The 27,788-nt window shown below is 39.1% G+C and overlaps 2 protein-coding genes across 2 annotated transcripts in view; both read left to right on the forward strand.

Moving 5' to 3' along the window:
- LOC146081103 (olfactory receptor 6B9-like) overlaps positions 1–22,397 on the forward strand; it is a 30,129-nt gene extending 7,732 nt beyond the window's left edge. Inside the window, exons 2-3 of the mRNA XM_083189071.1 lie at positions 14,529–15,460; positions 22,356–22,397. Coding sequence (XP_083045197.1) covers positions 14,529–15,460; positions 22,356–22,397 — 974 coding nt within the window. The remainder of the gene's footprint in view (positions 1–14,528; positions 15,461–22,355) is intronic.
- Positions 22,398–22,406: 9 nt separating this feature from the next.
- LOC146081109 (olfactory receptor 6B9-like) lies at positions 22,407–24,910 on the forward strand. The gene is made up of 2 exons (XM_083189084.1): positions 22,407–22,422; positions 23,946–24,910. The coding sequence occupies exons 1-2, from the start codon at positions 22,407–22,409 to the stop codon at positions 24,908–24,910; spliced, it is 981 nt and encodes a 326-aa protein (XP_083045210.1).
- Positions 24,911–27,788: the final 2,878 nt, after the last annotated feature.

Here is a 27,788-nt window from a genome sequence, read left to right on the forward strand (position 1 = left end):
TCTGTCTGTCTATATCTATCTCTGTCTTTTTTTATCTATCTATCTTTCTCTATCTGTATGTCAGTCTTTCTATATCTGTCTCAGATATAGGTATAAGAAGTTGCGCTTGGAACCACATGGGATTATAAATTGCAGCTGAGTTCAAGGGATACACTACACATATCCAAAAATACAGGAAAGAATACTCTGCGCAACCACAGCCACATAAAAGTATAATAATAGTAATAATAATAATAATAATAATAATAATAATAATAATAATAATAATAATAATAATATAATAATTATTATTAATAACAGTTTCTTATATAGCGCACATATATTCCGCAGCGCTTTACAGAGTATATTCGAACATTCACATCAGTCCCTACCCCAGTAGAGCTTACAATCTATATTCCCTACCACATGTACACGCACACACAAACATTCTAGGGTTAATTTGTTGGGAGCCAATTAGTCTACCAGTATATTTTTGAATTGTGGGAGGAAACCGGAGTACCCACGCAAGTACGGGGAGAATATACAAACTACGCACAGTTAAATCTGTGGTGGGAATCGAACCCATGACCTCAGTGCTGTGAGGCAGTAATGCTAAACCATCCATAAATTATTACTATGAATAAATGTATAAGAAAATCTTTCTAATGCCATTAAAAGCAATATACTGTATCAATTTATATCTGCCATATCTAGATAGCAAATTTCTCAAAAGATATACAGTATATCTCTCTCTTAACTACAATATATCCTAATACGGTATTATCATCATGGTATTATCATTACTATCATCTCACAGATTATTCCTGCTTAATACCGCTCAGTGCACACTGTTGTATAATCAGAAAAGTCTGCTGGCACACCCCCACAACCCCGGAGGACCTACCTAAACTTGGTGAGGTAATCTATGGTCAATTTTGACCTCATTCTCTATTGAAACTATTCACAGATGTTCATGCTGGGACAATGGATTCAGTATGAAATCCCGGCGGTCGGGATCCCGGCGTTCAAAATCCCGATGCCGAAATCCCGACCGCCGAAATCCCGACAAGGGGGGGACGTGGATCGCCCCTCCTTGCGGGCTCGCTGCGCTCGCCACGCAGCGGGCCCGGTGCCTTGCTACACTCGGCACGCTAATTTATTCTCCCTCCATGGGTGTCGTGGACACCCACGGAGGGAGAAAGTGTCGGGATTTCGGCGGTCGGGATTCCAGCGTCGGGATTCTGAACGACGGGATCCCGACCGCCGGGATTTTAACTGCATCCCGGGACAATGTATTATTGGGACAGAGGAGACCACTGCAGCTGCATACTCCTGGTCACCAGCCTGCCCATTTGGAGAGCTGTAGACCAACTACTGTAAATAGGCTATTTGCCTCTCAATTGCACAGACTAATGTTTATTTATTATACCATTTATTATATTTTTTTTACTTTTTATATATGTTTGTACGTCTGTATACTGGTATTAGGATACATTATAGTTAAGATATATATATATATATATATATATATATATATATATATATATATATATATATATATATATATATATATATATATATGGGGGTTGGCGGCCTGGCACTCTCCCGGCTGTGGTTATAGGACCCCGGTGCCCTTGAAGAAAGATGTGCAGACTTGGGAAGAAATCACGGCACTCCAAGGATTTTTCCAAAAAATATATATTGAAGGGTGTGTGTTTTCCCTTCAATATATATTTTTTGGAAAAATCCTTGGAGTGCCGTGATTTCTTCCCAAGTATATATATATATATATATATATATATATATATATATATATATATCTTTTGAGAAATTTGCTTTCTAGATATGGCAGATATAAATTAATCCATTATATTGCTTTTAATTGCTTCTAATTGCATATAATAAAAATATTTTCTTATACATTTATTCATATTAATAATCTATTATATTATTATATTATTACTTTATCCTTTTATGGGGGTGTGGTTGTGCAGAGTTTTTTTCCTGTATTCTTTCCTAGATCTCTGTCTATATCTACTTTATACTGTATCTGTCTATTTATTTAGCTGATGAACTCCCTCATACTGCATTTACTCTATTGTAGCTGCTCCTGTGTGCGCAGCTAGGTTTATCAACTTGTTTTATTGTTATTTATCTATCTGCCTGTCTATCATAGTAAAATGCCATTTTTATTCCAAATACTGACACACTTATCAACCATCAAAAATCCTGGGAAAGGGATACTGTAACAAAAAAAATCAAATAGGAAGAGATACTCGAACAAAAATATTTTTGTAGCATGAGTTGTCTCTTTATGGGCTATTGAAGGGAGGGCGCAAAATTTCAGTTTGCAGGGGAATGCTAGACACCCTAGCTCCGGCCCTGTATTGATATTTCACATATCAGACAGTTTAATGAATAATCTAGACATGCCTGAGAGCCATCCGGGTACTGCCTGCTACTACTAGTTGCAGTGTGCATACACACCCTGCATTTCTATGGGAGAGGGCAGACTTCATGGCAAACAGGTCACGTTTGCTGCAAATAGAACTGAAGTTGAACTTGGACACATCTGTACATGGAATGCATTACAATACAATAAAATTTATAACCATTGACAAGTCATGCCCAGTAAAATATAGGTTTATTACAAATATGCAAAGTTATTCTGAAATAAAACCACGATCAAGGGTGCTGAATATTACTATCTGAGTAGGGTTAAAATTGTAATGATATATTGATCCAAAAATTGCGTAAATGTCCACAATGAGTGATAGAGATCAGTCAGAGATGATCAAATCAGTGGATGGTGTGGCTGTCACTCCAAGCGTGGGCTCACCTGTGCCCATAAACGGATACCATATATAGAAAGAAATTGGAGAAGAGCACAATGAGTAATAATATAAAAAGCACTTTACTAAGTGTGAATAAAGCTCACATGCACATTAGTTTTAAAATGCGAACATCAGCATAAAATCACCAAGCCAATATCAGCAGTCACCCAAGCTGCCAAGTCACTTTCAGCATGCGGCAGTGTGCAGCGCCAGTCTAGCAGAGTCCGGGAGCCAGCAGATCACAGACAGTACACAGCGTCAACGTCAGCATTGGGAATGCCTCAACGCTTTTCATCATCTAGGACATGGGTCTTCAAACTGTGGCCCTTCAGATGTTGTGAAACTACAAATCCCAGTATGCCTTGCCACAGTTTTGCTATAAGGGAGTGTTAAAACTGTGGCAAGGCATGCTGGGATTTGTCGTTTCACAACATCTGGAGGGCCACAGTTTGAAGAACCATGATCTAGGACTTCATCAGGAGACTTATATAATATTGCCTCCACCCGCTTGAAGTGTTGTGGCAGTGCAGTTGGGGTCCATGCTTTTGTGCTGTTTTCTCCATATTTGCACCCTGTCATCTGCATGGTGTAATTGAAACCGCAATTCATCGGACCACATGACACTTTTCCAGCCATCTACTGTCCAATCATATAGTTACATAGTTACATAGTAGGTAAGGCTGAAAAAAGGCTTGAGTCCATCTAGTTCAACCTGGTATAGATATCCATTGCTGATTTGGTAGGTTCTGATATTTTACAGACAAATTATATTTCTTATTTGGACCCATGGATGTTTTTCTCCAGTAAATGTTTGTCCAACTTTGCCTTGAACGCATTTAATAAGCCAGCCGTTACCACCTCTCTGGGAAGAGAGTTCCAGAGTTTGACTGTTCTGACCGTAAAGAAATTCTTTCTACTAGCTGAATGAAATCTTTTTTCTTCTAATCTATACTCATGCCCTCGTGTCCTAGATTCCTTTCTAGTAGAAAAGAGGGTGTGTGACAGTTCCTTATATTGGCCCTTGATATACTTGTACATGTTGAGCATGTCCCCCCTTAAACGTCTCTTTTCTAATGTAAATAGTCCCAAATTGCTTAATCTCTACCCAGTGTGGGGCCCAGAACTGCACTCCGTACTCGAGGTGAGGTCTGACCAACGGTTTATACAGTGGCATAATTACCCTTGAGTCCCTAGTTTCCATTCCCCTCTTAATACATGCCAGTATTTTGTTGGCCTTTTTTGTAGCTACATTACAATGGGCACTACATCCCAGTTTGCTGTCTATTTGGACTCCTAGATCCTTTTCAGGTATGGAATTACCCAGTTCCTCTCCGCTAAGGTTGTAACTTGCACACTGGTTGTGTCTCCCAAGGTGCATAACCTTACATTTATCTACATTGAACCTCATCTTCCATTTTTTTGCCCACACATCTAGAATTGCAAGATCATTTTGAAGCATGGTGACATCTTCTGATGATTTGATGACTTTGCTAAGTTTTGTATCGTCCACAAAGATAGATACATTGCTGAGTAACCCTATCCCAATATCGTTAATAAAAATGTTAAACAAAATGGGCCCCAAAACCGAACCCTGGGGCACTCCATTTAGTACCGGTATCATATCTGATACGGCACCATTCACAACCACTCTTTGTTCTCTATTACATAGCCAATTCCCTACCCATCTGCAGATATTTTCACCCAATCATAGGTTCTCCATTTTATTAATCAATCTCTTGTGTGGGACAGTATCAAATGCTTTAGCGAAATCTAGGAAAATCACATCTACAGCATTTCCATTATTGAGGTTTTTGCTAACCTCTTCATAGAACCCTAGTAGATTAGTTTGGCATGAACGATTTTTCACGAACCCATGTTGGTTAGTACTGAGTAGATGGTGATGATCTAAATATTCCTGGATACTATCCCTTAAAAATCATTCAAATAGTTTACCCACAATTGATGTTAAACTAACGGGTCTGTAATTAGCGGGATCTTCCTTTTTTCCTTTTTTGAATATTGGCACTACCTCTGCTATTCTCCAATCTGTTGGTACTATACCCGACGATAGTGACTTGCTAAAGATATAATGTAGGGGGGTAGCTAGTTCATCCCTTAATTCCATTAATACACTCGGATGAATCCCATCTGGTCCTGGTGATTTATTTGTTTTGAGTTTGCTTAGCCTCAGTATTATTTCCTTTGGCGTGAAATCCACAATGAGATCTGGCTTATTTGTCCCGTTTGTGGTAAATGTTCATTCCACAGTCTGCTCTCCCTTAGTAAATACTGATGAGAAGAACTCATTTAACAGTTTTGCTTTTCCCTTGTCCTCAGTAACACTTTTTCCACTAGTATCAGTTAGTGGGCCTATGTTTTCCTTAATTAAACGTTTACTATTTATGTATTTAAAAAACTTCTTTGGGTTGGTTTTGCTTTCAGTGGCTATGCACTCTTCATATAATATTTTAGCTGCTTTGATTACCCCATTACAAGTTTTGTTTGATTCTTTGTATCTTTGCGAACGCCTCCTCATTCAAGTTATTTTTATAGAATTTAAAGGCTCTGGTTTTATTGTTGATAGCTGACCTTACTTCTTTGTCCAACCATGGTGGCTTTTTTTGTTGAATTTACCTTTAGTTACTTTAGGAATGTATTCAATAGTTAGTGAATCAAGCACCTTTTTTAGAGTATCCCACATTTCCTCTGCATTTTTTCCCTCCATAACCGTTTCCCACTCAATTCCTGTTAGGGCTTCCCTGAATAATTCAAAGTTCGCTTTTCTGAAGTTTAGTATTTTTGCAGATCCTTTTTGATGTAATTTACTGAAGTTGATTTCCAGTGAAACCATATTGTGATCACTGTTCCCTAATTGTTCAATTACTTTTGTGTTTGAAACTAAGTCTGTGTTATTTGTTAATACTAAGTCCAAGAGTGCCTCATCACGAGTTGGAGTTTCTACCGTTTGTGTAATAAACTGGTCTTTAAGTAAGCTTAAGAACCCATTGCTTCTTGCTGATTTACCTGTTTTGTTTTCCCAATCAATGTCGGGTAAATTAAAATCCCCCATAATTAATACCTGACCCTGATTTGATGCTATTTTGATTTGGTTTAAAAGAAGAGACTCTTCCCTTTCGTTTATATTTGGTGGTCTATAGCATACCCCTATTATAAATGTGTTTTTTTGTTTTTTATTATTGTCGGTTATCTCTGCCCACACTGTCTCCGAGTTGTCTTCTTCCAGGTCTGTGCTCATATTTTTCTCACATGATGTTAAGTTATTATTTACATATAGGCACACACCCCCGCCCCTTCTATTTTCCCTTTCTTTCCTGTAGAGTGTATATCCCTCCATGTTTAATGCCCAGTCATGCAACTCATTACACCATGTTTCTGTAATACCAATGATGTTGTAGTCGTCCCTACTGATCACCGTTTCTAGCTCCCCGATTTTACTCACTAAGCTTCTTGCATTAGCCAGTAAGCATTTTAATTTATGTTTATTTTTAGATAAGGCTCTAATATTGTGATTAGTTTCACCCCAGGACCCATTTGAATTCTTTACTAGCTTCCTCTTTCCCCTCTCCCCTTCAATAGACTCTCTACAAGCCTCCCCACCATGCACACTGCCTGCCCTCTTTATAGTTCTGGGAATTCTTCCTCTGTCCTTCCCTCCTTCCCGTATACTAAGATCAATCCTTGTGCTCCTTTGCGAACTGGAGACATCTGCTCATGTTCAAGGCAGACAGTAGAGGCTTTTGAACAGGTCGTCGCGTTCCATACCCTATACGGTGTAATGTTCGGCGAACAGTTCATTCAGAGTCCTTTGCAGTGGCTCCTTGATTAAGATTCCCCACAATTTGACGTACTGTTGAGACCTGGTTTTCCGCTTGGTAGTCCACTCTCTGTAAACATTAATAACTGCTGCTCTCGAACACTTCACAAGTGCAGCTGTTTTGCTGATACTGGTTCCGACGGTTCGAGCAACTACAATCATCCCGAGTTCAAAATCAGTTAAATATTTTGCCCATTTATTCACAAGCAACACAGTGCAATTGATGCCATCAAGCAGCAACAAGGTGAAGTTATGGCCGATCAGTGTATAAGTGTCAAGTGGTTATAATAATGTGGCCATAACTTCACCTTGTTTCCGCTAGAGGGCGAGATAGCTATATAAAGGGAATGCAGGACAAGTGAATTGCATTGTGTTGCAGAGTTTGAAGAGGGCAAAAAACGCAATTTAACTGAGTTTGAATGCTGTCTGAAACTCTGTCCCCGAGTATAATAATGGATGGATGATTATGTTGGATATTTTCTGGCTGATGAAGTATTAAAGCCAAAATTGTTGGTTTATATTGGTGTGCTGTGCTGGCCCACTTACTCAGTTACTTGCTGTTTTCAGCTGGGACACTTAGCAAGAATCTTCTATGCATTATTGACCGGCACCTGCCTTTACCTTTTCAATGAGTGCAATATATATCAATATTTTTGTGCTTGTAAATCTTTTCTCAGCTATAATGTGGAACTTTAACTCTCTCTCCACATGTTACATCTGCCCCACCTGCAGTGCACATTGTTTTGCCCATTTTGAGAACAAATTTGTACTGTGATCATATCTGAATAAGGGCCATTGGCAAGGGTTAAAAATCATTTGATGGTTACTGACCAATCAGTATGGACAATTGCTTGTGGCTTTTAGGTAGGTAACTTAGCTTTAATGTCTAGTTGAGAATTGCACACAATTTGGTGGCCAATGGAATACTGCTGCTATATTCATTTTATCAGATCTAGATAACCATTTTTGTCTACTACTATTCCAGATTTGTCTGTTTGTGTTGCTGCTGTAATGTGTATGCATCACAGCATGCAACATGCGACAAAGGTGGGCAGAAGTGAGCAAACTGTCCTGCTAGCCCGTTCACTGCAATGGGAGCTGACGTGCTCATATGCCCACCTCCCATTGAGTACAATGGGACCAGGCTGTGATATGCACACATTGCAAGCCTGCTACAGTAAAACACCTTTCACATCACACAAAATGACTGGGTTCATGCCGGTTTGACCCGGTAATTTGTGCAATGTGAAAGGGGTTACCGGTTACAGCTAATCGGTAGCAACACGTCAATATGAACCAGGTAAAATGAAGGGTTCTTACCATTTCGTTTCCATTTTGCTGTGCAGTGTAAACCGGTTAATTGGGTCGAGCGACCCGATTAACCCATTCACACTATGGAGGAGGCAGCACTTGGAGCAGCGTCAGCTCTAAGCGCTGCCTCCTCCCCCACCCCCGATGATGCTCCGATGCTCCACCGCACCCCACATGATGTCAACAAACCAGCAATATTTCCAGTTTGCTTATGCAATCTGAACAGACTGCACATGCAGGGTCGCACCGGGACTAAACCGTTTCAAAGTCCCGGTGCGACCCTGCATTTGCAGTCTGAAAGCAGAATAAGCTCCTATATACAGTAAAGCTGTAGTAGGAACATCTGTATATACTGTGCAAAGAAATAGATTTGCCATTTAGATGTTATATAGAAAAACTTATCATCATGTAACATGTACTTTAGAAGATTAAAAATGTTTTAATGTATTCTAAATAATTTCATAATTATATCAATATAATAATATTTAGCAAAATAGTATACTTATTAATAATTCCTGGTAAAATATTATGCCAGGAAGAAATAATTTGCTATACTATTACCTATCAAGATGAAATCGCTAAATGGTAATATTTAATAAGTTGTATTGTACCAGTAATTATGGCTATTAAAATGTACTAAATGTACTATTAAAACGCAACTAATTATCCTCAGATGAATGTAATATAATTGGTACAAAAGAATAAATCAGTGATAATGCTAGATATACTGAACTATTTCTGTGCAATTGCATAGCAATTTGTCATTTTCCAGTGATGACTTGCAAGGTGCAAAAATACACTTTAAAAATATTCTGGTCTTCTTAAGGTCATCAATGCTTATTCACTGCTGCTGTAGCTTCCCTTAGGAATTTCCAGCTGCAGAGTTTTTTTAGGCATTGCTTAGTGGCATTGGGTTTGAATAGAATAAACTATGGACTATAGAATAAACAATTCTTTTAGAATAGGGGCTGATATTTGCACCGTGGCTGAAGGGATATCTCCATATTCCATTCAATGTTCCACTTACACATTTAATGTAGGGTGTAACAAGTTTTACACTAGCTGTTCTCCCTGCAACAACTCAGAGACATTGCTTGGTATCCAGACTGATCATAGGCTGCCTCAAGATAGACAGTCATATGGTTGACCACTAATGGTCAACAGTCAAATGGTTGACAGGGTTTAAAGGTCGACACACAATAGGTCGACAGTGTCTACAGGTAGATATGGTCAAAAGGTCGACATGAAAAAGGTCGACATGCATTTTTTTACTAAATTTTCAGCAGACATGTGCCGACAGGTGGTTTTTCATGCCCTACCATCCACTATAGATGGAGGGAGAATAAAATAGTGTGTCGAACGCAGCGAAGCACTGAGCCATGCGAGGGGACGTACATATACTGAAGGTGAGAATTGCCTTTGGAATATCCCAGACTCTGTACTGAATTTACTGCTTTTTAATCCAAATTAAGTTTTAACAGTTGGTATTTACCAGGAATTGAGCCTAGGTCCATTCATATCACACACTGGGCCTTCCCCGATCTATTGGAGACATCGTCTTTATCATAACCTTGTATAGGTATGGCCACCTAAAGAGGTCTTATCCACTAAACATTAACATCAGATGGTGTATTCAATACCAACATTGCCGGGAGGAAGACTATTCACCGCTTAGCCAGAAAAGAATAGGTATAGGTGCTTCACTGTGCCAAGATACCACCCTATTAAGAATGTTTCCTCTTGGGAAAGTTGCCTTTATAAATTATTGTGATCTGTAGATCCCTGATTTTTGTTTTATTTCTTTATTGTATTATGTATTGGTTGTTGAATTTAGTTGTTACATTTTACTCATATATTCATTCTTCTCTTTGGAGGATAAATTGGCTGTATGAAAAATCACTACAATTGACCCAGAGAGATAAAAGAACCATGCAGAATAAGACCAGTCGCCAGAGAAACGTAAATACATTAAGAGTCCGTGGAGTGGAAAGAACCAATAATGATCCCTTCAAGTACAGGTATATATTCAACCTACAATATGGCGAACGGAAGGTTCCGATATATGGAGGAAGTTGACACACCTCCTGGGACAAATGATTTAATACCACATACGTCTAGGACATCAGACGGCTTTAAAATATACAGTCCACCTTCAATATGGCAACCGGGAGGTCCCGATATATGGAGGAAGCTGAAATAGCTCTGGGGGAACTGAGGTAATGCCGCAAACGTCCCGAATATTCGGTGGTAACAGTGATATTACAGAGTAAGAGATGGAACCCGGAAGTTGGGTACTTCCGGTGACGCTAATATGATATGGAACGCAAACACCAAAGGACTGGTGTGTGCACCATTAGTTAATTTGAGATTGGAGGATTTTTTGGGGGGTCATTTAGGATGGGCGTGTTTATGTATTTTGATTGGCTGATGTCAGTTTAAATATGGAGTAAGGGCAATCAGGAGCACTCTCCTTGAAGAAGATCATAGCTGATGATCGAAAACGCGTTTGGAGCTCCTGCTTTCCATTAGAGTGGATCTGTGGATGGACTCTGGACCTGTTACCTTGTTTGCCTAAAGTTTGGAGGTTGATCCCGGGTATTTACCTCCCACTTCATGCGCATATGAGAACTCAGTTTATGCTCAGTTCTCCAACACCTGGGTAATTGGCCATTGTTTACCACATGTCCATGTTTGTGTATGTCAATGTTTAAATAAATGGTATTATTCTATGTATCATCCTCTGTTCATTTTTCGGTATCTCTGAAATTACTCCTGGAGTGGAACAGCCCTATTACTGCTGGTTTAAGGGATCTAGTGTTTCATATTGACTGTCTATCTGTGCTTAGAAGAGGATACGTTCTTTGACCAAAAGGAGCGTGTGGTATTGTACACTATCATATTTATGGAGAAGAGGACCATTCCTTTATTAACAGGGACGTAATCTTCTTATAAGATATCTTCGCATCGGCGAAAGCGTGGTATGCAGGACCAAGAAGAAGAGGGGAGGAGAGGGAAGGAAGAGCCTTTCCTCTCCTCCGAGTCTTCTGGCTGCAGCTGCAGCGCTACTACAGTAGCTGTTTCATCGAGGTGGCAGTGGTACACTCCCCTCTCCTCTGAGTCTTCTGGGGAGTGGTACACTGCCCTCTCCTCTGAGTCTTCTGGCCGCAGCATAGTACTGCTGCAGCGCTACTAGCTGCTTCAATGCAGCAGTAGCTGAACCAGGTGCACCACCGCTCTCTCAGCTCGGTGTTAAGAAAAACTGTGTTAAGCAATGCCCCCCCCCCCCCCTGGATCCGCCACTGTCTATAACTGACAGATATTGCCCTGACATACTGCAATACAGTACAGAGATATAAGTGACTGTCAGAACTACATTCGTAGTGTTAACAAATGCTGCGCTGACACCCTTTAAACCTTGTTGGTTAAAATGAAAGAATAACATTTCAAATGATCTACTGTTAACTGTCAGTCAACTCAACTTCATTAAACCCTTTTAGAACCCTCTAAGTAAACTCTAGAATTATAGTCAGCTCTTTCCTGTGTTTTTATACCTAAGAATCTATGCTTCCATGCATCTTTGTGTGACAAAGGACCTTAGCTGCATGTGGTTTTAATGCCGCCCACCACATGTACAGCCGCCCGCCTCCCCCTCTCACTCCCCGAATTCCCACATGGCTGGGAATGGATGTTTTGTATAAACATCCATTCGCAGCCCTGTGTGTGGGGACCAAATTATTTGATGGTCGCCGACCATCGAATGATTTAAACGTACAGCAAAAATAAGGCATGAAATGCTGGGCGTTCCAATGGGTGCATCCCCTCACTGCCACCCCTCATCCCCCACCCCTACACTGGTGGGTACAGAGGGGACATCGGACTAGCAGTTCACTGTGCCCGCTCACTCCCAGCGTATGCGCATGCGCAGAAATGCTCATTAGGGAAGCATTGGTTCCCCCCTGCAACCGAGCAAATCACAATAAGGCCCAAAATCTCAAGTTGAAACTTATCATGAAATGGTTAACATATAAGCTTCAGACATTAATTGGACTCTATAGAATATAAGCAAAAACAGATGTGCATGTTGTGGGAATTAAAACATATACATCACATAATTAAAATAGTCCTTTAGGGCAGAAATACATATGAATTCAGGAAAACATTTCCTTGATTAGGAGCATCGCCTTTATATAAACCTCAGCTAATGTTGCACATTTTTCTTTTATTTCATTCCCAATAATATGAAGGGAGGCATACAAACAAAAATAATGGATGAATATATCGGAATAATATAGATGAAAAGGTTATGTATAATATTTATACACTGTATGCAGAGGTAAATATCAATATGTGATGTGAGAAAATATCATATACTGTAGTATATACATAAAGTAGATATGCTAATGGTGTGATAGCAGGTTCCTACTATGGCTCGATTAGTATAACCCCAAAAATTGATTAAATTGTTTGATTCTATTATCTTAGGTACAGGGTTACCATTTTAATAGAGGCAAATTGGCACAGTGTTACCATTTTAATAGAGAAAAATTGAAGATTGCTAAAATTCCTGATTTAAAGAATTAATACAGGTACAATAAAATAAATAAAAAATAAGTTAATTAGTGTTTGATACAAATAAATGCACACGAGACATTATAATCTACATATTTTATTTGCAGTAAATACTATCGTCCCACTGAGAAAAACCACTGAGAAAAATTCATCCAATTTTTTTAGGAATTATAACAACTTTAGAGGTATGCCATTACACATATATTTTTCCTACTTTGAAGAATCCATTAATTTAATGGTTTATCTGGTATGGCAGCCTCTTAGTCATTTCTCCCTTCATCCTTCTGTTCTGGATTCCATTCTGTTCGCTATCTCTATCTTATCCATTGTTATTCTTGTTAAGCTGTAAAAAGACGCTCTTAAATTGTCATCAATGTCTTTCCTGTTTGTTTATATTTATAATTATGTTCTACTTTATAGATTCATACTATAAGTATCAAAACCCCTGATGAAGTCTCATAAAGAGACGAAATGCGTTTGGTACTTGGTATGATCCCAAGAGGATACTTCTATTGCAAGAGCATTTGTTTTTTATATGTTTTATAATAAAGAATTTATATCTAAGAAGAATTCTTGGTTGATAATTTTATAATTGTACAAAGTGTGGAAAGACTGAATTCACTAAAGACTTGTTTATAAGCGCTGAATAACACTATTGGGTTGTGTATATATATATATATATATATATATATATATATATATATATATATATATATATATATGATACTTGATCAGGGTCCGGCACTCCAAAGTAACCTTAGTAAATGCTGCGGTGCCTTCTTTAAGAACCCTCAGGTTCATATGCAGAGACTTGAATAACAGCGGCACTCCGACAGGCTTTTTCTTTTGCAAGTAAAAACTTGCAAGTAAAACTTTTTTACTTGCAAAAGAAAAAGCCTGTCGGAGTGCTGCTGTTATTCAAGTCTCTCTCTCTCTCTATATATATATATATATATATATATATATATATATATATATATGGATAGGTGTGGGCGGCGGCACTCAGAAATAAATGCGAGACAGCAGGCAATGTGGGGTGCCGACGTTTCAAAGCCCGCAGGCTTTTTTATCAAGGTGCTGGTGAACCCTTGATAAAAAAGCCTGCGGGCTTTGAAACGTCGGCACCCCACATTGCCTGCTGTCTCGCATTTATTTCTGAGTGCCGCCGCCCACACCTATCTATATCCAGAGGGGACAATGCTCGCCCTTGATTAGGAAGGCACCGGATATTTACCTGCTGCATAATATATTCATCGACTGGAGTGCCATCCCCAGGATTTATATATATATATATATATATATATATATATATATATATAAACTTATGTTAATAAAATATCTGATATGGACATGCTCAGAGGATGTTCATGAATTCTTGAAATACCGTACTCAGTCCTTGGTCAATATAAAGAGTTAGTAGACGAAAGAATGGCATAGTCCTCACTTGTGTGTGGGTAGGTGGATCCAGTCCAGGTGTTGAAGGCCCAAAAGGCAATGGGTCCGGGACCAGATATCCAAATATAATGCACTAAGGCATTTCATTTTGTAGTAGACAACTTTATCAAAAGACAAAACGTGTTTGTAGCATTATATTTGGACACACTAGTGGATTTGCCACTACTATATACTCAGAATGAGCTTTGGACCTGAACCCATTGAGATAAATATTTCCTCACCTATTGCCGATTGGAATTCCATCTGTCAAGCCTGGCACCATGTGCATGCACATTTGTGCCTACCATCATCAGGAAACTTGCTCCCCAACCCATTGCCTTTTGGAACTTCAACACCTGGACTGGATCCACCTACCCTCACACTAGTGCGATACCTTGCATTAGTAATTGTGGGCCTTAAATGTAATGTTAGCAAAGAGCCATTCTGTATTATTGTTCTGTATATACAACTGACTATAAAATTATATTTTAAATATTGTAAAAATAGGCTCTGAGTCACTATATTTATATTAAATGATAGTGTACTGTATAAACTATTTCATGCAGAACACAACATATTGATAGCAATGAAAAATACAAGCCTGGTGATTGAATTTACAATTTTGGGATTCCCTGGACCATCAGCTTTGCAATATTTGTGCTTTATATTACTACTGTTTACTTATCTAATAACGGTTTTCAGCAACTTTACGATTGTTATTATTACTTGGACAGAATGTTGTCTTTACACACCTATGTACTTTTATCTCCGTAATTTCTCAATACTAGAGATCTGCTATGTAACTGTGACTGTTCCCAAGATTCTAGCCACCATTACTTTAAATGGACAACTCATTTCATTTTATGGTTGCATGGCTCAGATGTTCTTCTTCTTCTTCCTAAGTTCCACAGAATGCTTCCTTTTGGGTGTCATGGCATTTGACCGTTATTTGGCAATATGTCATCCTTTACGTTATACAGCTCTGATGAATATAATCATGTGTCGTAATCTAAGCATCTGTTCATGGTTTGTTGGTTTTGTGACCACATTCCCTCCTGTTTATTTAATATCTCGGCTCCAGTTCTGTAGTAAACTTGTTAACCATTTCTTTTGTGATACCCCTCCTCTTCTACAGATTTCCTGTGTGGATACTTCCCTGAATGATGTCTTTGATTTTATCTGTGCTTCAGTTGTAATATTAACCTCTTTCACTGTGACTTTATTTTCTTACCTATATATAGTTGCAACTATTTTAAAAATCCCTACAACTGAAGGTCGAAAGAAAGCATTTTCCACCTGGGGGACTCACCTAACTGTTGTCCTTATTTACTATAGTACTGTTATATTTATGTATGTAAGACCGAAGATGAGCTTCACATTTACTCTTAATCGAGTGGTTTCAGTTTTGTATATTGTGATAACCCCTATTCTTAACCCCATTATCTACTGCTTGAGGAATAAAGATGTAAAAGAATCAATTAAAAGACGATTGCATTTGGTGAAAATGTTTTATCTGTCATGCTTATTGTAAAATAAATAATGTTTATTTTATTAGTGGTTACTAGATATTTTGTCAGTGTTTCAGTTCCCATAATCCTACAAATAAAACTTACATGCATCCATACAATCATCTGACAAACCCACTGTAGATAAAACCAGGACCAGTGTACAGCTTGCCGGCACTCTAGGCAATAATCAACCTACTTACATACAGATAATGGTAGATGCTCAATTAGTTCAGTAGCATTTCCCAGGTGCATGAGGGAGGGGTTAAATACTGGGTAAGTAAAACAAGACATTTTTTCCCTCAACACACTGAGCAATGCTAGTAACCAATCTAGAACACTACATGATAATAGAATTCAGAGATATTGGTTACATATACCTGCGCAGGTGTATGCTAAGCCCCCAAGCCGCATCAAGGCTTCTCTGTATATTGGGGGTCCCTAGCGCTATATCTAGGTGCAGGGTGCGGCACCCCAAAAAACTATCATAAGCTGGGAAGCCCAGCGCGGCATGCCAGTGATATACTAAGTGTTAATAATTAGTGATAGGAAGCCGAAGCTATATAAAAAGAGAGATAAATGAATGTAATTAAAATAGGATAGAAATAGTGTTAGTGATGGAAAAGTGTTAATAGAATGTAAGGGCATGCCGCACTAAAGCTACCATAGCTACCAATAAGCTACCAATAATCAACCTACTGTTCCCACACCTACCCCACAAATTTCCAGCCCCCTCCGGTGAACGTTTGGAGATGAAGTCTTAAAAGTTCAACAGTCTGCAGTATTATACATATATATGCAGAAAATACTTTCCCAATAGGATTCCTTAATTTTGTAATAGACTGTCTCAGTGGAGCAACCCTGATCCTGATGCCCTAGGCAGCTGCCTAAAGCTGCCTAATGATAGATCCAGCACTGGTTACACCTAAAGTGTTTGTAACCTTTGCAACCATACATTGTAGAGGTCACTCTAGTTGATTCGGTCCCGTCGCACGGCAGACTGATGTTTTCCTACTGCACATACGCATAATGTTTTATGTGCATGTGCAGTGTTTTTAGGTGAATGTATAGTCTGATGAAGTATTAAAGCCAAAATTGTTGGTTTATATTGGTGTGCTGTGCTGGCCCACTTACTCAGTTACTTGCTGTTTTCAGCTGGGACACTTAGCAAGAATCTTCTATGCATTATTGACCGGCACCTGCCTTTACCTTTTCAATGAGTGCAATATATATCAATATTTTTGTGCTTGTAAATCTTTTCTCAGCTATAATGTGGAACTTTAACTCTCTCTCCACATGTTACATCTGCCCCACCTGCAGTGCACATTGTTTTGCCCATTTTGAGAACAAATTTGTACTGTGATCATATCTGAATAAGGGCCATTGGCAAGGGTTAAAAATCATTTGATGGTTACTGACCAATCAGTATGGACAATTGCTTGTGGCTTTTAGGTAGGTAACTTAGCTTTAATGTCTAGTTGAGAATTGCACACAATTTGGTGGCCAATGGAATACTGCTGCTATATTCATTTTATCAGATCTAGATAACCATTTTTGTCTACTACTATTCCAGATTTGTCTGTTTGTGTTGCTGCTGTAATGTGTATGCATCACAGCATGCAACATGCGACAAAGGTGGGCAGAAGTGAGCAAACTGTCCTGCTAGCCCGTTCACTGCAATGGGAGCTGACGTGCTCATATGCCCACCTCCCATTGAGTACAATGGGACCAGGCTGTGATATGCACACATTGCAAGCCTGCTACAGTAAAACACCTTTCACATCACACAAAATGACTGGGTTCATGCCGGTTTGACCCGGTAATTTGTGCAATGTGAAAGGGGTTACCGGTTACAGCTAATCGGTAGCAACACGTCAATATGAACCAGGTAAAATGAAGGGTTCTTACCATTTCGTTTCCATTTTGCTGTGCAGTGTAAACCGGTTAATTGGGTCGAGCGACCCGATTAACCCATTCACACTATGGAGGAGGCAGCACTTGGAGCAGCGTCAGCTCTAAGCGCTGCCTCCTCCCCCACCCCCGATGATGCTCCGATGCTCCACCGCACCCCACATGATGTCAACAAACCAGCAATATTTCCAGTTTGCTTATGCAATCTGAACAGACTGCACATGCAGGGTCGCACCGGGACTAAACCGTTTCAAAGTCCCGGTGCGACCCTGCATTTGCAGTCTGAAAGCAGAATAAGCTCCTATATACAGTAAAGCTGTAGTAGGAACATCTGTATATACTGTGCAAAGAAATAGATTTGCCATTTAGATGTTATATAGAAAAACTTATCATCATGTAACATGTACTTTAGAAGATTAAAAATGTTTTAATGTATTCTAAATAATTTCATAATTATATCAATATAATAATATTTAGCAAAATAGTATACTTATTAATAATTCCTGGTAAAATATTATGCCAGGAAGAAATAATTTGCTATACTATTACCTATCAAGATGAAATCGCTAAATGGTAATATTTAATAAGTTGTATTGTACCAGTAATTATGGCTATTAAAATGTACTAAATGTACTATTAAAACGCAACTAATTATCCTCAGATGAATGTAATATAATTGGTACAAAAGAATAAATCAGTGATAATGCTAGATATACTGAACTATTTCTGTGCAATTGCATAGCAATTTGTCATTTTCCAGTGATGACTTGCAAGGTGCAAAAATACACTTTAAAAATATTCTGGTCTTCTTAAGGTCATCAATGCTTATTCACTGCTGCTGTAGCTTCCCTTAGGAATTTCCAGCTGCAGAGTTTTTTTAGGCATTGCTTAGTGGCATTGGGTTTGAATAGAATAAACTATGGACTATAGAATAAACAATTCTTTTAGAATAGGGGCTGATATTTGCACCGTGGCTGAAGGGATATCTCCATATTCCATTCAATGTTCCACTTACACATTTAATGTAGGGTGTAACAAGTTTTACACTAGCTGTTCTCCCTGCAACAACTCAGAGACATTGCTTGGTATCCAGACTGATCATAGGCTGCCTCAAGATAGACAGTCATATGGTTGACCACTAATGGTCAACAGTCAAATGGTTGACAGGGTTTAAAGGTCGACACACAATAGGTCGACAGTGTCTACAGGTAGATATGGTCAAAAGGTCGACATGAAAAAGGTCGACATGCATTTTTTTACTAAATTTTCAGCAGACATGTGCCGACAGGTGGTTTTTCATGCCCTACCATCCACTATAGATGGAGGGAGAATAAAATAGTGTGTCGAACGCAGCGAAGCACTGAGCCATGCGAGGGGACGTACATATACTGAAGGTGAGAATTGCCTTTGGAATATCCCAGACTCTGTACTGAATTTACTGCTTTTTAATCCAAATTAAGTTTTAACAGTTGGTATTTACCAGGAATTGAGCCTAGGTCCATTCATATCACACACTGGGCCTTCCCCGATCTATTGGAGACATCGTCTTTATCATAACCTTGTATAGGTATGGCCACCTAAAGAGGTCTTATCCACTAAACATTAACATCAGATGGTGTATTCAATACCAACATTGCCGGGAGGAAGACTATTCACCGCTTAGCCAGAAAAGAATAGGTATAGGTGCTTCACTGTGCCAAGATACCACCCTATTAAGAATGTTTCCTCTTGGGAAAGTTGCCTTTATAAATTATTGTGATCTGTAGATCCCTGATTTTTGTTTTATTTCTTTATTGTATTATGTATTGGTTGTTGAATTTAGTTGTTACATTTTACTCATATATTCATTCTTCTCTTTGGAGGATAAATTGGCTGTATGAAAAATCACTACAATTGACCCAGAGAGATAAAAGAACCATGCAGAATAAGACCAGTCGCCAGAGAAACGTAAATACATTAAGAGTCCGTGGAGTGGAAAGAACCAATAATGATCCCTTCAAGTACAGGTATATATTCAACCTACAATATGGCGAACGGAAGGTTCCGATATATGGAGGAAGTTGACACACCTCCTGGGACAAATGATTTAATACCACATACGTCTAGGACATCAGACGGCTTTAAAATATACAGTCCACCTTCAATATGGCAACCGGGAGGTCCCGATATATGGAGGAAGCTGAAATAGCTCTGGGGGAACTGAGGTAATGCCGCAAACGTCCCGAATATTCGGTGGTAACAGTGATATTACAGAGTAAGAGATGGAACCCGGAAGTTGGGTACTTCCGGTGACGCTAATATGATATGGAACGCAAACACCAAAGGACTGGTGTGTGCACCATTAGTTAATTTGAGATTGGAGGATTTTTTGGGGGGTCATTTAGGATGGGCGTGTTTATGTATTTTGATTGGCTGATGTCAGTTTAAATATGGAGTAAGGGCAATCAGGAGCACTCTCCTTGAAGAAGATCATAGCTGATGATCGAAAACGCGTTTGGAGCTCCTGCTTTCCATTAGAGTGGATCTGTGGATGGACTCTGGACCTGTTACCTTGTTTGCCTAAAGTTTGGAGGTTGATCCCGGGTATTTACCTCCCACTTCATGCGCATATGAGAACTCAGTTTATGCTCAGTTCTCCAACACCTGGGTAATTGGCCATTGTTTACCACATGTCCATGTTTGTGTATGTCAATGTTTAAATAAATGGTATTATTCTATGTATCATCCTCTGTTCATTTTTCGGTATCTCTGAAATTACTCCTGGAGTGGAACAGCCCTATTACTGCTGGTTTAAGGGATCTAGTGTTTCATATTGACTGTCTATCTGTGCTTAGAAGAGGATACGTTCTTTGACCAAAAGGAGCGTGTGGTATTGTACACTATCATATTTATGGAGAAGAGGACCATTCCTTTATTAACAGGGACGTAATCTTCTTATAAGATATCTTCGCATCGGCGAAAGCGTGGTATGCAGGACCAAGAAGAAGAGGGGAGGAGAGGGAAGGAAGAGCCTTTCCTCTCCTCCGAGTCTTCTGGCTGCAGCTGCAGCGCTACTACAGTAGCTGTTTCATCGAGGTGGCAGTGGTACACTCCCCTCTCCTCTGAGTCTTCTGGGGAGTGGTACACTGCCCTCTCCTCTGAGTCTTCTGGCCGCAGCATAGTACTGCTGCAGCGCTACTAGCTGCTTCAATGCAGCAGTAGCTGAACCAGGTGCACCACCGCTCTCTCAGCTCGGTGTTAAGAAAAACTGTGTTAAGCAATGCCCCCCCCCCCCCTGGATCCGCCACTGTCTATAACTGACAGATATTGCCCTGACATACTGCAATACAGTACAGAGATATAAGTGACTGTCAGAACTACATTCGTAGTGTTAACAAATGCTGCGCTGACACCCTTTAAACCTTGTTGGTTAAAATGAAAGAATAACATTTCAAATGATCTACTGTTAACTGTCAGTCAACTCAACTTCATTAAACCCTTTTAGAACCCTCTAAGTAAACTCTAGAATTATAGTCAGCTCTTTCCTGTGTTTTTATACCTAAGAATCTATGCTTCCATGCATCTTTGTGTGACAAAGGACCTTAGCTGCATGTGGTTTTAATGCCGCCCACCACATGTACAGCCGCCCGCCTCCCCCTCTCACTCCCCGAATTCCCACATGGCTGGGAATGGATGTTTTGTATAAACATCCATTCGCAGCCCTGTGTGTGGGGACCAAATTATTTGATGGTCGCCGACCATCGAATGATTTGAAACGTACAGCAAAAATAAGGCATGAAATGCTGGGCGTTCCAATGGGTGCATCCCCTCACTGCCACCCCTCATCCCCCACCCCTACACTGGTGGGTACAGAGGGGACATCGGACTAGCAGTTCACTGTGCCCGCTCACTCCCAGCGTATGCGCATGCGCAGAAATGCTCATTAGGGAAGCATTGGTTCCCCCCTGCAACCGAGCAAATCACAATAAGGCCCAAAATCTCAAGTTGAAACTTATCATGAAATGGTTAACATATAAGCTTCAGACATTAATTGGACTCTATAGAATATAAGCAAAAACAGATGTGCATGTTGTGGGAATTAAAACATATACATCACATAATTAAAATAGTCCTTTAGGGCAGAAATACATATGAATTCAGGAAAACATTTCCTTGATTAGGAGCATCGCCTTTATATAAACCTCAGCTAATGTTGCACATTTTTCTTTTATTTCATTCCCAATAATATGAAGGGAGGCATACAAACAAAAATAATGGATGAATATATCGGAATAATATAGATGAAAAGGTTATGTATAATATTTATACACTGTATGCAGAGGTAAATATCAATATGTGATGTGAGAAAATATCATATACTGTAGTATATACATAAAGTAGATATGCTAATGGTGTGATAGCAGGTTCCTACTATGGCTCGATTAGTATAACCCCAAAAATTGATTAAATTGTTTGATTCTATTATCTTAGGTACAGGGTTACCATTTTAATAGAGGCAAATTGGCACAGTGTTACCATTTTAATAGAGAAAAATTGAAGATTGCTAAAATTCCTGATTTAAAGAATTAATACAGGTACAATAAAATAAATAAAAAATAAGTTAATTAGTGTTTGATACAAATAAATGCACACGAGACATTATAATCTACATATTTTATTTGCAGTAAATACTATCGTCCCACTGAGAAAAACCACTGAGAAAAATTCATCCAATTTTTTTAGGAATTATAACAACTTTAGAGGTATGCCATTACACATATATTTTTCCTACTTTGAAGAATCCATTAATTTAATGGTTTATCTGGTATGGCAGCCTCTTAGTCATTTCTCCCTTCATCCTTCTGTTCTGGATTCCATTCTGTTCGCTATCTCTATCTTATCCATTGTTATTCTTGTTAAGCTGTAAAAAGACGCTCTTAAATTGTCATCAATGTCTTTCCTGTTTGTTTATATTTATAATTATGTTCTACTTTATAGATTCATACTATAAGTATCAAAACCCCTGATGAAGTCTCATAAAGAGACGAAATGCGTTTGGTACTTGGTATGATCCCAAGAGGATACTTCTATTGCAAGAGCATTTGTTTTTTATATGTTTTATAATAAAGAATTTATATCTAAGAAGAATTCTTGGTTGATAATTTTATAATTGTACAAAGTGTGGAAAGACTGAATTCACTAAAGACTTGTTTATAAGCGCTGAATAACACTATTGGGTTGTGTATATATATATATATATATATATATATATATATATATATATATATATATATATATATATATGATACTTGATCAGGGTCCGGCACTCCAAAGTAACCTTAGTAAATGCTGCGGTGCCTTCTTTAAGAACCCTCAGGTTCATATGCAGAGACTTGAATAACAGCGGCACTCCGACAGGCTTTTTCTTTTGCAAGTAAAAACTTGCAAGTAAAACTTTTTTACTTGCAAAAGAAAAAGCCTGTCGGAGTGCTGCTGTTATTCAAGTCTCTCTCTCTCTCTATATATATATATATATATATATATATATATATATATATATATATGGATAGGTGTGGGCGGCGGCACTCAGAAATAAATGCGAGACAGCAGGCAATGTGGGGTGCCGACGTTTCAAAGCCCGCAGGCTTTTTTATCAAGGTGCTGGTGAACCCTTGATAAAAAAGCCTGCGGGCTTTGAAACGTCGGCACCCCACATTGCCTGCTGTCTCGCATTTATTTCTGAGTGCCGCCGCCCACACCTATCTATATCCAGAGGGGACAATGCTCGCCCTTGATTAGGAAGGCACCGGATATTTACCTGCTGCATAATATATTCATCGACTGGAGTGCCATCCCCAGGATTTATATATATATATATATATATATATATATATATATATATATATAAACTTATGTTAATAAAATATCTGATATGGACATGCTCAGAGGATGTTCATGAATTCTTGAAATACCGTACTCAGTCCTTGGTCAATATAAAGAGTTAGTAGACGAAAGAATGGCATAGTCCTCACTTGTGTGTGGGTAGGTGGATCCAGTCCAGGTGTTGAAGGCCCAAAAGGCAATGGGTCCGGGACCAGATATCCAAATATAATGCACTAAGGCATTTCATTTTGTAGTAGACAACTTTATCAAAAGACAAAACGTGTTTGTAGCATTATATTTGGACACACTAGTGGATTTGCCACTACTATATACTCAGAATGAGCTTTGGACCTGAACCCATTGAGATAAATATTTCCTCACCTATTGCCGATTGGAATTCCATCTGTCAAGCCTGGCACCATGTGCATGCACATTTGTGCCTACCATCATCAGGAAACTTGCTCCCCAACCCATTGCCTTTTGGAACTTCAACACCTGGACTGGATCCACCTACCCTCACACTAGTGCGATACCTTGCATTAGTAATTGTGGGCCTTAAATGTAATGTTAGCAAAGAGCCATTCTGTATTATTGTTCTGTATATACAACTGACTATAAAATTATATTTTAAATATTGTAAAAATAGGCTCTGAGTCACTATATTTATATTAAATGATAGTGTACTGTATAAACTATTTCATGCAGAACACAACATATTGATAGCAATGAAAAATACAAGCCTGGTGATTGAATTTACAATTTTGGGATTCCCTGGACCATCAGCTTTGCAATATTTGTGCTTTATATTACTACTGTTTACTTATCTAATAACGGTTTTCAGCAACTTTACGATTGTTATTATTACTTGGACAGAATGTTGTCTTTACACACCTATGTACTTTTATCTCCGTAATTTCTCAATACTAGAGATCTGCTATGTAACTGTGACTGTTCCCAAGATTCTAGCCACCATTACTTTAAATGGACAACTCATTTCATTTTATGGTTGCATGGCTCAGATGTTCTTCTTCTTCTTCCTAAGTTCCACAGAATGCTTCCTTTTGGGTGTCATGGCATTTGACCGTTATTTGGCAATATGTCATCCTTTACGTTATACAGCTCTGATGAATATAATCATGTGTCGTAATCTAAGCATCTGTTCATGGTTTGTTGGTTTTGTGACCACATTCCCTCCTGTTTATTTAATATCTCGGCTCCAGTTCTGTAGTAAACTTGTTAACCATTTCTTTTGTGATACCCCTCCTCTTCTACAGATTTCCTGTGTGGATACTTCCCTGAATGATGTCTTTGATTTTATCTGTGCTTCAGTTGTAATATTAACCTCTTTCACTGTGACTTTATTTTCTTACCTATATATAGTTGCAACTATTTTAAAAATCCCTACAACTGAAGGTCGAAAGAAAGCATTTTCCACCTGGGGGACTCACCTAACTGTTGTCCTTATTTACTATAGTACTGTTATATTTATGTATGTAAGACCGAAGATGAGCTTCACATTTACTCTTAATCGAGTGGTTTCAGTTTTGTATATTGTGATAACCCCTATTCTTAACCCCATTATCTACTGCTTGAGGAATAAAGATGTAAAAGAATCAATTAAAAGACGATTGCATTTGGTGAAAATGTTTTATCTGTCATGCTTATTGTAAAATAAATAATGTTTATTTTATTAGTGGTTACTAGATATTTTGTCAGTGTTTCAGTTCCCATAATCCTACAAATAAAACTTACATGCATCCATACAATCATCTGACAAACCCACTGTAGATAAAACCAGGACCAGTGTACAGCTTGCCGGCACTCTAGGCAATAATCAACCTACTTACATACAGATAATGGTAGATGCTCAATTAGTTCAGTAGCATTTCCCAGGTGCATGAGGGAGGGGTTAAATACTGGGTAAGTAAAACAAGACATTTTTTCCCTCAACACACTGAGCAATGCTAGTAACCAATCTAGAACACTACATGATAATAGAATTCAGAGATATTGGTTACATATACCTGCGCAGGTGTATGCTAAGCCCCCAAGCCGCATCAAGGCTTCTCTGTATATTGGGGGTCCCTAGCGCTATATCTAGGTGCAGGGTGCGGCACCCCAAAAAACTATCATAAGCTGGGAAGCCCAGCGCGGCATGCCAGTGATATACTAAGTGTTAATAATTAGTGATAGGAAGCCGAAGCTATATAAAAAGAGAGATAAATGAATGTAATTAAAATAGGATAGAAATAGTGTTAGTGATGGAAAAGTGTTAATAGAATGTAAGGGCATGCCGCACTAAAGCTACCATAGCTACCAATAAGCTACCAATAATCAACCTACTGTTCCCACACCTACCCCACAAATTTCCAGCCCCCTCCGGTGAACGTTTGGAGATGAAGTCTTAAAAGTTCAACAGTCTGCAGTATTATACATATATATGCAGAAAATACTTTCCCAATAGGATTCCTTAATTTTGTAATAGACTGTCTCAGTGGAGCAACCCTGATCCTGATGCCCTAGGCAGCTGCCTAAAGCTGCCTAATGATAGATCCAGCACTGGTTACACCTAAAGTGTTTGTAACCTTTGCAACCATACATTGTAGAGGTCACTCTAGTTGATTCGGTCCCGTCGCACGGCAGACTGATGTTTTCCTACTGCACATACGCATAATGTTTTATGTGCATGTGCAGTGTTTTTAGGTGAATGTATAGTCACCAAGCAGTTTGCACATAGTGTGCGGCCTGGAGGAGGGCACCTATGTGAACGCCCAGCATCATCACATGACGTCAGCCGTCTGCCCTGTCTTTGGCCAGATCCCCAGAAATATGTCTCCAATGACTTATATTTGCAAGCCCTGGAGAAATCATTCAATGGTTGGTGAACAGCAAATTATTTCTTTGACAGCGGACACATCCCCTTGCATGGTTGAATGGGGATACACGGGGGCTATTGTGCACCCGGGCACTCTGGGAATCGGTAAGCTGGTTTGTATAAGTACCCTGCATACCAACATTTGAAAATGAATTTATAAGTTGTAAACACATTTAATTAATACGATAGACACTCACCTGACCTTACCGAAACCGTGAAAATCTCACCACATCTCAACACAAATGACTACATCAGGTAAACTTAAGATCCTTTCGATCAACGCAAAAGACCTTAATACCCCAGAGAAATGATATAGCCTACTCAGGACCATTTGGGCCGAAAGGGCAGATATCGCCATGATCCAAGATACCCACTTCAGATTATCTTCCCAAAAGCCATCAATTTCCAACCGCCGCTTCCCCCTCGCCTACTATTGCAACACACCCAACAGCAAATATAAAGGAGTAGCAATTCTGTTCTCTAAAAATCTTCAACTTTCCGATATATCTGTACAGAAAATAGTTCCTGGTAGAATCCTCCTTATCAAATGTAAGATCTCTACACAGCCATATACATTCGTAGTAGTTTACGCTCCCAACCAAGACCAATATGCATTCTTTCAATCACATATTACATGTATAGACCCCCTTTTTGAGGGCAGGGTAATTGTGGGGGGGAGACTTTAATTGGACCATAGACCCAATCACAGATATATCCACCAGCTCCCGCCGATTCTCTACCCGCAAATATCAAAAAGTCCACAAAATCCTTCATGACCTCCAGTTGGCCGACTCCTGGAGAGTTCTAAACCCTACTGGCAGGGACTACTCATTCTATTCCCATCCCCACCAGACCTATTCCTGTTTAGACTATCTATTCCTAAGCCATAAACACCTACCTCAGCTTTTAGACGCATTCGTGGGCTCCATTACCTGGTTGGATCATGCCCCAATCTCAATGACTCTAACGATTCCCCAACATACCCCCAGCCAGTGGACATGGAGACTTAATGAACATAGGCGAGCGCAGCACATTTTATTAGGGGGTGCACCGTCAAAGGGGTGTGAGTAGCTCCACCTATTGGGCATGTCTAACACCGCCAATCAGGCGTGTCTTCCGTCATCTATTGGCACTCGCTACAATATAAAAAGTCTCTCAGCCACAACATAATCTCCTGCCTTTTTCAGTTTTCATCTTCTAATTACGCTATGTAACACTAACAGCACATGCAAATAAAGTCATACATATATATGGATGACACAGGTATGTAGTAATATGACAATGGTCTAGTACAATTACCAATGCAAATAAAGTCATACATATATATGGATGACACAGGTATGTAGTAATATGACAATGGTCTAGTACAATTACCAATGCAAACACACATTATCGATTGATGGGCGCTTCTTTAAATGGAATACAGTTCTAAAAAGCAAAAGTCTTTGGTTAAAGGTATTGTTGGTATTGCTAGCGGCAGGGAGGTGTTCATAAGGGTGGGCACAACAATAGGGGGTGCCTGTGCACCCTTAACACTCAATGTGCGCACACCTAATGAATCTCTACTGCAAGACACGTATTGCAAATTGGAACTAGACAAAGTACTTTCAGAATATTTTAGTCTGAATGACACCGCGGAAATATCTGCAATAACTCTATGGGAGGCACACAAA

Source organism: Crinia signifera, chromosome 1 (assembly GCF_055691185.1).
Source record: "Crinia signifera chromosome 1, ASM5569118v1, whole genome shotgun sequence".
NCBI lineage: Eukaryota > Metazoa > Chordata > Amphibia > Anura > Myobatrachidae > Crinia > Crinia signifera.